The sequence below is a fragment of the Balaenoptera borealis genome (assembly GCF_965194805.1).
Source record: "Balaenoptera borealis genome assembly, chromosome: 14".
Lineage (NCBI taxonomy): Eukaryota > Metazoa > Chordata > Mammalia > Artiodactyla > Balaenopteridae > Balaenoptera > Balaenoptera borealis.
The window spans coordinates 53772568-53785708 of NC_138875.1; the positions used below are offsets into that span (position 1 = coordinate 53772568).

The 13141-nt window shown below is 36.4% G+C and overlaps 1 protein-coding gene across 2 annotated transcripts in view; it reads left to right on the forward strand.

Moving 5' to 3' along the window:
- The window catches only part of USP14 (ubiquitin specific peptidase 14), a 40554-nt gene that overhangs the window by 23105 nt on the left and 4308 nt on the right, over positions 1 to 13141 (forward strand). For both annotated transcript variants that reach the window (XM_082353592.1, XM_082353593.1), the window contains exons 7-13: positions 676 to 806; positions 3030 to 3110; positions 3477 to 3562; positions 4237 to 4351; positions 9137 to 9202; positions 9347 to 9439; positions 10854 to 10982. In XM_082353592.1, coding sequence (XP_082209718.1) covers positions 676 to 806; positions 3030 to 3110; positions 3477 to 3562; positions 4237 to 4351; positions 9137 to 9202; positions 9347 to 9439; positions 10854 to 10982 — 701 coding nt within the window. The remainder of the gene's footprint in view (positions 1 to 675; positions 807 to 3029; positions 3111 to 3476; positions 3563 to 4236; positions 4352 to 9136; positions 9203 to 9346; positions 9440 to 10853; positions 10983 to 13141) is intronic.

A 13141-nucleotide genomic window follows, 5' to 3' on the forward strand; every position in this document is an offset into this window, starting at 1 on the left:
GCAAGATAAGCTAGATTAGAGTTTTGCTATACATGAAGTAAGGGCAAGGTGTGATAGCTAGGGAGTCAACAGAGAAAAAGTATTCTGAACTCGAGCAGGGCTGAGTTTATGACCATGGGATTTATGATGGTGAGAGAGGATAAGCAGAGGAAAGATTTTGAAGAAGGCAAATTAGTTTTGGTTCTTAGCTGTTCAGTACAGTCAGGAAGTTTGTTTAAGGATTTAAACATACTTCATTTAAACATACTCCAGATTTCAATACTCAGGAGTTCAGTACACGGGAACCAAGTATGGGCTTAAAGGGAGGAGGGTTGGGAGTGGTTACCTGACGTCCTGATAATGGCGGAACTGTAGCATCATGCCTGTGTGATTCCTAGACAGAAGTTATGTGTTGTCTGTATTAAATGACTATACCCTGCTTTATTAGGGAAGACAAAGGCTGTCAAGGAGAGAGAGACATTGTTTATAGCTAGTGATTGATTGCATTATAAAGTCTTCTGGTGAGTTAAGATTTAAAAACAAATTATTTTCTTATTAGGGATCCAACAATTGCAAAAGGAATAGATATACTTAAAAATAATAAGCATTTCTTGGTATTAATTGAGAATTAATTTACAGTAGCATGTATTAAATATGTCACTGTTTTACTAAGGAAGTATTTGCTTTGTTTTTAAGCCCTTAGAGATTTGTTTGATTCCATGGATAAAACTTCTTCTAGTATTCCACCTATTATTCTACTGCAGTTTTTGCACATGGCTTTTCCACAGTTTGCAGAGAAGGGCGAACAAGGACAATATCTTCAACAGGTAATCAGGGCAAGGTTCTGTGGTTTTCATTTTGTAAATGTAAAACTTAGGCGTCCTACACTTACTGGAGTATATTTGGAAATACAAGTAATCAGTCCTCTCTAGTTCACACCACCATTATCTCTTGCCTGGAGAGGTGCAGTAGTCTGTTAACTGATCACCTTGCTTCTGCCTTTTGTGGTGTTTCTCTACACAGCCCCCAGAGTCCTTTTAAAAATGTAAATAAGATTATGTTGGTTTCCTTGTTCAGTAACTCCTAGTGACTTTCTGTCTCAGTCCTAAACAGTCTAGCTCCTGGCTACCTCTCTGAGCTCATCATGTGCCACTCTTCCCCTTGCTCAATTCTCTCCAGATACACTGACTTCCTTGCTATTTTTTAAAAACCCTCCAAGTATCCTCTTTCTGTAGGACCTTTGCTCTTTTTCCTTTGGCTCCCAGGTGCATGGCTTGCTTCCTCACCTCATTCAGGTCTCATGACTCAAATGTCAAGGTATCACAGAGGCTTTCCTTGACAGTCCTATTGAAATAGCACACTTCCCTTCCCCTAATCGCTTTCTTTTTTTTTTTTTAACATCTTTATTGGAGTATAATTGCTTTACAATGGTGTGTTAGTTTCTGCTTTATAACAAAGTGAATCAGCTATACATATATCCCCATATCTCCTCCCTCTTGCGTCTCCCTCCCATCCTCCCTATCCCACCCCTCTAGGTGGTCACAAAGCACCCAGCTGATCTCCCTGTGCTATGCAGCTGCTTCCCACTAGCTATCTGTTTTACATTTGGTAGTGTATATATGTCCATGCCACTCTCTCACTTCATCCCAGCTTACCCATCCCCCTCCCCTTGTCCTCAAGTCCATTCTCTACATCTGTGTCTTTATTCCTGTCCTGCCCCTAGGTTCTTCAGAACCATTTTTTTTTTTTTTTTTTAGATTCCATATATATGTGTTAGCATACGGTATTTGTTTTTCTCTTTCTGACTTACTTCACTCTGTATGACAGACTCTAGGTCCATCCACCTCACTACAAATAACTAAATTTCGTTTCTTTTTATGGCTGAGTAATATTCCATTGTATATATGTGCCACATCTTCTTTATCCATTCATCTGTTGATGGACACTTAGGTTGCTTCCATGTCCTGGCTATTGTAAATAGAGCTGCAGTGAACATTGTGGTACGTGACTCTTTTTGAATTATGGTTTTCTCAGGGTATATGCCCAGTAGTGAGATTGCTGGGTGGTATGGTAGTTCTATTTTTAGTTTTTTAAGGAACATCCATACTGTTCTCCATAGTGGCTGTATCAATTTACATTCCCACCAACAGTGCAAGAGGTCCCTTTTCTCCACACCCTCTCCAGCATTTATTGTTTGTAGATTTTTTGATGATGGCCATTCTGACTGGTGTGAGGTGATGCCTCATTGTAGTTTTGACTTGCATTTCTCTAATGATTAGTGATGTTGAGTATCCTTTCATGTGTTTGTTGGCAATCCCCTAATCACTTTCTGCTCCCATATTGTTTTTTTTCCCTTCATAACCCTCTCTTTACTTGAATTTGCTATATTTTGTTTCTGTTCCCCATTAGGACTTTTCCTATTTTGTTGACTGCTGTGTATTCCTAGTGTCTAGAATAGTGTTTAGCATAATAATGAATTCACAAAACATCTTTTTTTTTTAATGGTTGAATTTTTTTTTTTTAAAGTATAAGCCAACTATGGTTACTATGTTAGGAGAGATTGATTGATTGATTGATTGATTTATGGCTGTGTTGGGTCTTCGTTTCTGTGTGAGGGCTTTTTATAGTTGTGGCAAGTGGGAGCCACTCTTCATCGCAGTGTGCGGGCCTCTCACTATCGTGGCCTCTCTTGTTGCAGAGCACAGGCTCCAGACGCGCAGGCTCAGTAGTTGTGGCTCACAGGCCTATTTGCTCCACGGCATGTGGGATCTTCCCAGCCCAGGGCTCGAACCTGTGTCCCCTGCATTGGCAGGCAGATTCTCAACCACTGCGTCACCAGGGAAGCCCCACAAAACATCTCTTGAATGAATGAATAAACTATTCTGGAATTCTTCATTGTTTTGAAGATCATATAATATTTAATTTGGCTTAATATTTTTAAAGAAAAAAACAACTTCCCCTTCTCTGAGGAAACAGTAATTTGGAGGGATTTTATAGATCAAACACTGTAATAGCCAGGATTACTTACTGTGTCACTTTTTAAATTACAGGATGCTAATGAATGTTGGATACAAATGATGCGAGTATTGCAACAGAAATTGGAAGCTGTAGAGGATGATACTGTTAAAGAGGTAATTGAAATATATTTGTGAATATAGACTTTGATTCTCTATCCCACCCCCACCCTAAAGTCTTAGTTCATCCTAATAGATAGACATGTACTTGAATACTTCAGATGCTGAATCTGTAGTTGGAACTTGACAGCTTGCATTTGGTGCTTGAATTCAATGCATTATTTGCTAAATTTAATCAATTGAGATTATTGAGCATCTGTAATTTTTTGGTAATATTTTTTGATCAGTAGAAGGATTTTACAGAAAGGGATTACATTTTAAAAAGCTTAAATGTGTGTTACTAAACTGGATTGTGTGGGAGCCAATGTACATTAATATGCATGTGATGTAAAGTTGGAATTTTTATTTCATCTTAACTTGCAGACAGATTCTTCATCTGCACCAGCAGTGACACCTTCTAAAAAGAAAAGTTTAATTGATCAGTTCTTCGGAGTTGAATTTGAAACTACGTATCCTTATGAGCCAAGATTAGTATGACTGTAATCATAACTTATTACAAGTGAATTGGTATAAATAGCGTTGTTGCCTGGAGTGGTGGATGGGATATGAAGGAAAATTCTTCAGAGGTTTTTATGCTTAAAAAATATGGAAATTAGGAATTTGGAAAAATACACCCTTTGGAGTGCTCTTGAAGTTTAGATAAATGTACTCTTTAAGGACATTCATTATTTTTTCCTAAGAACATCTTTAGCAGAATACCTCATTAATTCACCTCATAGAGAATTAATTTTTAATTATGAAATGGGATAAATTAGCTAAATTATATGCATGAGATCGATATAATTAATAAAACATGAATTTAGGAGAGTACTATTTTCTATATCATGGGTGGAAACTTAGAAAAAGATTTGTTTATCTTTGGGTTATTAAGACCATTTTAAGACTATAAATACCAACTTACATTTGTTGAGAGTTTATCCTTTTACACACTTTCATTAATCCGTATTGTTGGTAAGTGAATGAGCATTTTTAAGTATATTAAAATGAATCTCTTTTGGAAGACTGAAATGTTTTAAATACCAATGAATGATGCTATTAATTTTAATAGCATTAAGATAACTTATTCAAGGTTATATAACAAATTGAATGCCTATTGGCAAATTCCTTATCTTATTTTTCAAAGCATGAAATGTACAGAATCTGAAGAAGAAGAAGTCAGTAAAGGAAAGGAAAGTCAGCTTCAGCTTAGCTGTTTTATCAATCAAGAAGTCAAGTATCTTTTTACAGGACTTAAGTTGGTAAGGACAATTGCAGTTCATCCCCATTGTTTGTAGATTCTGTATTTGCAAATACACCTACTTGCTAAAATGTATTTGTAACCCCAACATAAGTACTCATGGTGCTTTCATGGTCATTTGTAGATATGCACAGGGTGACAAAAATTTTGAGTCGCCTGACTCACACCGTTTCACCTGAGGTCCCAAAGGTGATGCTCTACCTTCTTGTTTCAGTGCTCATACTATAAACAAGTACCCTTTTTGCGGTAATTTTAATGCCACATTTCTTTCATTTTTGTGCTTTTTCTTAGTCATCTTGCTGTTTATAATGCCCTTCAGGCATAATGCTGAAGTGCTGTCTGGTGTTCTAAGTGCAAGAAGGCTGTGATGTGCCTTAAGGAGAAAATAACATTTGTTAGATAAGCTTCATTCAGAGATGAGTTATAGTGTACTTGACTGTGAGTTCAGTGTATGTTAAGGTGTCATTAAATAGCAGAAACACATAAAACAAGGTTGTGTATTGATTGGTTGACAAAAATGTTGTGGCCAGAGGCTCGAAGGAGGCCTCTGAGGGTATTATAATGAGGATATATTAATGTGAGGTATAAACTGGAATTGTATTGTGCAAATGAGGGCATGTAGTCATTCTCCCATTGCACTAGTATTAAAGTTGAGGCCCTAGATTTTAAGTGACTTACTTGGTTTGTGGCAGAGCCAGATCTAAAACTTGCTTGTCTTATTATTCAGTTAGTACTGTTTCCCCAGTGCCATACTAAAGAATCCACTCTAATGAGCAGATTGATAAAATAGAACAATTTTCTTGCCTAACATTTATTTGATATGGTTTGGGGGAATATGTACATCTCTTGAATGACGGGCAGTGAATTGGGGCAGGAATTACATTGAAAATAAGGTTATTTGTTGTCAGGGAGCTCCCATGTACAGTTTGGGGTAAGATTGGGTTAGGGGAAGTACTGGTAAATGTTTCTGTAAGAAACAGATAGATAAATAGTGCTATTCTTTGCCCTGTGATACTGAGGGGAGAGTTGTGGTGAGGCATAATGGCTTTTAAGAGAAGTTCACTTGAAAAGCATACGTGAATATATGCAAATCAATCAATGTGATAAACCATATTAACAAATTGAAAGAGAAAGACCATATGATCATCTCTATAGATGCAGAAAAAGCTTTTGCCAAAATTCAGTACCCATTTATGATATAAACCCTTCAGAAAGTAGGCATAGAGGGAACTTACCTCAACGTAATAAAGGCCATATATGACAAAGCCACAGCCAACATCGTTCTCAATGGTGAAAAACTGAAACCATTTCCTCTAAGATCAGGAACAAGACAAGGTTCTCCACTCTCACCACTGTTATTCAGCTAGTTTTGGAAGTTTTAGCCACAGCAATCAGAGAAGAAAAAGAAATAAGAGGAATCCAAATAGGAAAAGAAGAAGTAAAGCTGTCACTGTTTGCAGATGACATGATACTATTCATAGAGAATCCTGAAGATGCTAACAGAAAACTACTAGAGCTAATCAATGAATTTTATAAAGTAGCAGGATACAAAATTAATGCACAGAAATCTCTTGCATTCCTATACACTAATGATGAAAAATCTGAAAGAGAAATTAAGGAGACACTCCCATTTACCACTGCAACAAAAAGAATAAAATACCTAGGAATGAACCTACCTAAGGAGACAAAAGACCTGTATGCAGAAAACTATAAGACACTGATGAAAGAAATTAAAGATGATACCAACAGATGGAGAGATATACCATGTTCTTGGATTGGAAGAATCAACATTGTGAAAATGACTGTACTTCCCAAAGCAATCTACAGATTCAACGCAATCCCTACCAAACTGCCAATGGCATTTTTCACAGAACTAGAACAAAAAGTTTCACAATTTGTATGGAAACACAAAAGACTCCAAATAGCCAAAGCAATCTTGAGAAAGAAAAACAGAGCTGGAGGAATCAGGCTCCTGGACTTCAGACTGTACTACAAAGCTACAGTAATCAAGACAGTATGGTACTGGCACAAAAGCAGAAATATAGATCAATGGAACAGGATAGAAAGCCCAGAGATAAACCCACACACATATGGTCACCTTATATTTGATAAAAGAGACAAGAATATACAATGGAGAAAAGACAGCCTCTTCAATAGGTGGTGCTGGGAAAACTGGACAGCTCCATGTAAGAGAATGAAATTAGAACACTCCCTAACACCATACACAACAATAAACTCAAAGTGGATTAAAGACCTAAATGTAATGCTTAGACAGTATAAAACTCTTAGAGGAAAACATAGGCAGAACACTCTATGACATAAATCACAGCAAGATCCTTTTTGACCCACCTCCTAGAGAAATGGAAAAATAAACAAATGGGACCTAATGAAACTTAAAAGCTTTTGCACAGCAAAAGGAAACATAAACAAGATGAAAAGACAACCCTCAGAATGGGAGAAAATATTTGCAAATGAAGCAACTGCCAAAGAATTAATCTCCAAAATTTACAAGCAGCTCATGCAGCTCAATATCAAAAAAACAAACAACCCAATCCAAAAATGGGCAGAAGACCTAAATAGACATTTCTCCAGAGAAGATATACAGATTGCCAACAAACACATGAAAGGATGCTCAACATCACTAATCATTAGAGAAATGCAAATCACAACGACAATGAGGTATCACCTCATTATCAGTCAGAATGCCCATCATCAAAAAATCTACAATAAATGCTGGAGAGGGTATAGAGAAAAGGGAGCCGTCTTGCACTGTTAGTGGGAATGTAAATTGATACAGTCACTATGGAGAACAGTATGGAGGTTCCTTAAAAAACTAAAAACAGAACTACCATACCACCCAGCAATCTCACTACTGGGCATATACCCTGAGAAAACCATAATTCAAAAAGAGTCATGTACCGCAATGTTCATTGCAGCTCTATTTACAGTAGCCAGGACATGGAAGCAACCTTAAATGTCCATCGACAGATGAATAGTTAAAGAAGATGTGGCACATATATACAATGGAATATTAGCCATAAATAGAAACAAAATTGAGTTATTTGTAGTGAGGTGGGTGGACATAGAATCTGTCATACGGAGTGAAGTAAGTCAGAAAGAGAAAAACGATACCGTATGGTAAAACATATATATGGAATCTAAAAAAAACAATAAAAAAAGGTTCTGAAGAACCTAGGGGCAGGACAGGAATAAAGACGCAGACGTAGAGAATGGACTTGAGGACATGGGGAGGGGGAAGGGTAAGCTGGGACAAAGTGAGAGAGTGGCATGGACATATATACACTACCAAATGTAAAATAGATAGTTAGTGGGAAGCAGCCACACGGCACAGGGAGATCAGCTAGGTGCTTTGTGACCACCTAGAGGGGTGGCATAGGGAGGATGGGAGGGAGATGCAAGAGGGAGGAGATATGGAGATATATGTATATGTATAGCTGATTCACTTTATTATAAAGCAGAAACTAACACACCATTTTTTACTCCAATAAAGATGTTAAAAAAAAAAAGGGAAAAGTAAAAATAAATAAATAAAAATAAAAGCATACAGATACTAGCTTACCACCCCAAGTCCTATAACAAATTATGATACAAGTTTCAGGGCATCAAAACGTGATGTAAATGTTAATTGGAGAGTGTGGGATAGAATGTTTCGGCAGGGACTCTCCAGGGTATATTCTTCATAATTTTATAAAATTCCAGGAAAACTAAGTATACCTGGAACTTCTAGATGATCATGGATTGATGGTAATAATATGTAGCTTACCTGATGAGTAACATTGTACCATATATCCTTTCTTTAAAAACATGTATTAATGTATGTATTAATGTATTAATTAATTTATTGTCTTGGTAATTTTTTAGATTCCTTATCATCATTCGTTTTATTTTTGAGTAATTTTGCTCCACATTTCTTTACCTCTTTGTTGCCAGATAAACTTGGTTAAATGTTAAAAAGCTACTCCATGGTGATTCCTTTTGTAATTAGTAATTTTTAAAAATCAAACCTGAAACAATTTTTATATAAGTGTAACATGCTTGTTGAACATAGAATATATACCAAATAGTTCTCCAAGTTTTCTCCATGTACTAATATAATTCTAACAGCAGCACTGTCACGTTAAGTGCTTTTAGCACCATTTACATCTATGATGCACCATTTACAGATGATGCCCAGAGGGATAACTGTCTTGCTCAGTGTCACACAGGCTGTAAGGAGTGGAATGGCAGACATGATGGTTATAAGATATAATGGCTAAAGGCTTTCCCACATTTATTAGATTAACAGAGGTTTTCTGTGTTACGACTTTTCTCAAATTTAACAAAAACTGATTTGTTCTGGAAGGCTTTGCTAAATAAAGCGTAAAGAACAAGGGTTATCTACATTCTCTTAATTTTCTTCTAATATGAATATTCTGATGATCCGTAAGTAGAGGAATACTATGAAAGGCTTCCTTAGGTTGTATAAAATACAGTATAAACTCTCAGAATCTGAGCATTTGGGTCATAATTAAAAGACTTCAAGTATTATTTACATTCTGAGGAGTTCACGCCAGTAAAAATTGATGCCTTTTAAGAACTGAACCATATCTAAAAGCCTTCCCACATTGTCTTCATTCAAATTATTTCTCAGGGGTATAAATCCGTTGACGTACTATTTGTTGTCTATTAATTAGTACTGTTGATAATTTTTAAAAGAATTAAAGATATAACTGTATTGCAGAAGAAAATTCTTTAATGTTTGGACTTCTGTTATGTTCTTTTTTAGCGACTTCAGGAAGAAATCACCAAACAGTCTCCAACATTGCAAAGAAATGCTTTGTACATCAAATCTGTAAGTTTTGGAATCCAATTCCATTTACTAGAAAGGTTTCCAGCTAATTAATGTTACCCAGTCTTTGTTTTTACCAAACTGAGGAATTAAAAACTTGTGTGGTATTTGTATGTTACAGAATTTCTTTCCACTTTGTCTCCTCAGTCCAAGATCAGCCGGTTGCCTGCTTACTTGACTATTCAGATGGTTCGATTTTTTTATAAAGAGAAGGAATCTGTGAATGCCAAAGTTCTTAAGGTTAGTAACGAACCTTACTATAATAAATTATTGTAATTCTTTGAAGGTAATTCTTAACTTACAATAGGTTTCTTTATTCTTTTAGGGATAAACTCACTTTAAAATACTATAAATAGGGAAGTTATTAACATTAGACAAGTGGTTCTTAATAAGAATATGTATTGGAATTATCTATTGTCCTTTTTATTTTAAATCATACACACGCCTGCCCCTCAACCGCCACCAAGCATCTGATTAAGTGAGGCCTTAGGTCTTACATTTTTCAAAAGGTAATTCTGATGGATGCCCTCCATTCCCCAGAAATATTGCCCTAGACCAGATCCTCAATTCCAGAGATACTGGTCCAGTAGGTTTGGGGACGGGAGTGGGGTAAGGGGCAATATAACACACTCTATTCTAGGCGGTTCCTTTCTTCCAGGTGAAAGGAGAGTGTTAAGTTACTGGTGCCCAAGGAATACTTAAATTGTAATCACTTGATGTCAGAGCCTACCTTAGGATTCATCTGTTTTGTTGAACTGTAGCTCTGCTGTGTATCCATAGAGTCTCTGATCCTTGGGAGAGGTATATATAATTCTAGCCTCTTGAGCTGAAAGTTGTAATACATTTTCAGATATACTTAGTGTCATATGAACAGGTTAAATGTAGTTGAAGTATGTGCTAGTCTAGTATTTCTGAAATGCTTCTTTTATTGTTTAAATTAAAAAAAAAAACTTAGTTATTTGGCTGCATTGGCTCTTAGTTGCAGCACACGGGATCTTTGTTGCGGCATGTGGGATCTTTCGTTGTGGCGTGTGGGCTCTTTGCAGCGTGCGGCCTTCTCTCTAGTTGTGGCATGCGGGCCCTAGAGCGTGTGGGCTCAGTAGTTGCAGCACTCAGGCTCTCTAGTTGTGGCGCACGGGCTGCAGAGCACACGGGCTCAGTAATTGCAGCATGTGGGCTCTCTAGTTGTGGTGCATGGGGCTCCAGAGCACACGGGCTTAGTAGTTGCGGCACATGGGCTCTCTAGTTGTGCGTGGGCTCTAGAGCACGCAGGCTTAGTTGCTCTGCGGCATATGGGATCTTAGTTCCCTGACCAGGGGTCGAACCCGTGTCCCGTGTATTGGGAGGTGGATTCTTAACCACTGGACCACCAGGGAAGTCCCTGTTGTTTAAATTTTTTGGTAACTCCTCTGAGGTCGGTTTCATGGGTTAAAATGTTTAATGGAAAAGTTAAAATTTTTTTAATCTTAAAGTTAGGACCAGATTGAAAATAAACACTGATATCTTCAAATGCATAGATTTCCATGTGAATCTTACAGTTCTTATTTTCAACTTTATTTGAATATGAAAGCAGTACTTTAAAAAGTGTGATAAATATTTTAAATAACTACCTTTATAAGTCTGTTTGCACTTTTTCTTTTTGGTTTGTATATAGGATGTTAAATTTCCTCTTATGTTGGATGTGTACGAACTATGTACCCCAGAACTTCAAGAGAAAATGATTTCTTTTCGATCAAAGTTCAAGGATCTGGAAGATAAAAAAGTAAATCAGCAGCCAAAGACAGTAGGTTCTTATTGGTCATTTTCTAATCTTAATATGTTTATCTTTAATCCGTGTCCAGTATTCATTTTATATTGTTAACCTATTAGTAAAAATGGATGAACCTGTGTTTAGCATATATACAAATCTTGCAGGTATTGGTGCAAGCCCTTAAAGTTTTAGGTGTGTTTAGCATAAGAAAAAGAACTCTAGCTATGCTAAATGGGTCCTTTATGGTAGAATAAACTTAATATTTTCTTTTCCCATAAAAATCTGCAGCTTATATTCCTTTTATATCAATATTTATTTCCTCAAATTTTTATTTTATTTCCGTAAAATCTTGCCTTGTAAAATTCAGAGTATTTTATTATTTTCCTTGTAAGGCATCTCTAGTTTTTAAAATGGAATTAGTGTTATCGAATATTGCTTCATTATGCCCACTGTGACAACTTAAGTCATATCTTTTAACAAGCACCTATAACTGATAAAATTATAACCTTAGCAACTTTATATTTAATAAATTGTATATTTTAAATTCAGAGAAGGGACAGCTGAATTATATGTTGGATTGTTTTCTTCAAAAGGAAAAAGATATTTCCTGGTAACTAGGAATATTTCCAGTGTGATATTATATACCAAATTTTAAAATTAAATTCTTCTGCAGGTTACTGTGTTTGTGTGTTAAAAGCAATTTTTAAAAAATTAAACTTTATTTTGAGATAATTGTAGAATCACATGCAGTTACAAGAAATAATAGAGTTCCTGAGTACCTTTTACCCAGTTTCTCCTAGTGGTAACATCTTGCAAAGCTGTAATACAATATCACAACCAGGATACTGACTTTGATGTAGTCTAGATGCAGTACATTTCCCCTACCACAACGATCCTTCATGCTGCCCCTTTGTAGCCAAATCCACTTTCCTTTCCCCCTACCCCCTTCTTTTTTTTTTTTTAAATAATTAATTTATTTTTGGCTGTGTTGGGTCTTTGTTGCTGGTGCAGGCTTTCTTTGGTCACGTGTGGTGACTGGGGGCTGCTCTTTGTGTGATGCGCGGGCTTCTCTTTGTGTTGGCTTTTCTTGTTGCGGAGCACGGGCTCTAGGCGTGCAGGCTTCAGCAGTTGTGGCTCACAGGCTCAGTAGTTGCAGTGTGTGGGCCTCAGTAGTTGTGGCTTGCGGGCTCCAGAGTGCAGGCTCAGTAGTTGTGGCGCACGGGCCTATTTGCTCCGCAGCATGTGGGATCTTCCCAGACCAGGGCTCGAATCCATGTCCCCTACATTGGCAGGCAGATTCTTAACCACTGCACCACCAGGGAAGTCCATTTCTTGTACTTTGGTTAAATTTATTTGTAACTATTTTATTCTTTTTGATGTTTTTGTAAATGGCATAGTTTTTAAAATTTCATTTTTGCATTCATTGCAGTTGATTTTTGTATATTGATCTTATAACGTCTACTCTCCTGAATTGGTTTATTAGATGGTTTTTTCTCTTATTTTTTTTGAAAGAGATTGTGTAGAATTGGTGTTAGTTCTCTTTTAAACGTTTGGTAGAATTGTCTTGGTCAGACAGTCTTGGCCTGCAGAGTTCTTTTTCAGGAGTTTTTAAATTAAAAATTGAACTTTATAGTTATGGGCTATTCAAATTTATTTCATATTGGGTTTGTTTTGGTAGTTTGTGTTTTTGTGGAATTGATCCATTTCATCTAGCTTGTCAATTTTATGTGTGCAGAGTTGTTCCTAGGATGATGATTATTCTGATGTTTGCAGGGTGTGTAGCGATATCTGTCCCCTGTTTCATTCCTGATATTGTTAATTTGTGTCTTTTTTTTTTCCCTCTTTGTCAGTCTTGCTAGAGGATTGTCAATTTTATTGCTCTTTTCAGAGAACTAGCATTTCGTTTCATTGATTTTTCTCTATTTTTCTGCATCTTGTTTTATTGATTTTTACTTTTATTATTTCCTGTTTTCTGCTTGCTTTGGGTTTATTTTCCTTCTCTTTTTCTAGGTCCTTATGGTGTGGGAACTTAGATCTTTTCTTTCAGACTTCCTGTTTTCTGATGTGTGCATTTAGTGTTGTAAATTTCCTCTTAGCAGTGCTTTCAGATTGTGTCCTATGAATTATATTGCATTTCCATTTTCATTATGTTTCTTGTATTTTTTAAAAATTTGAGACTTCTCTTTGACCTT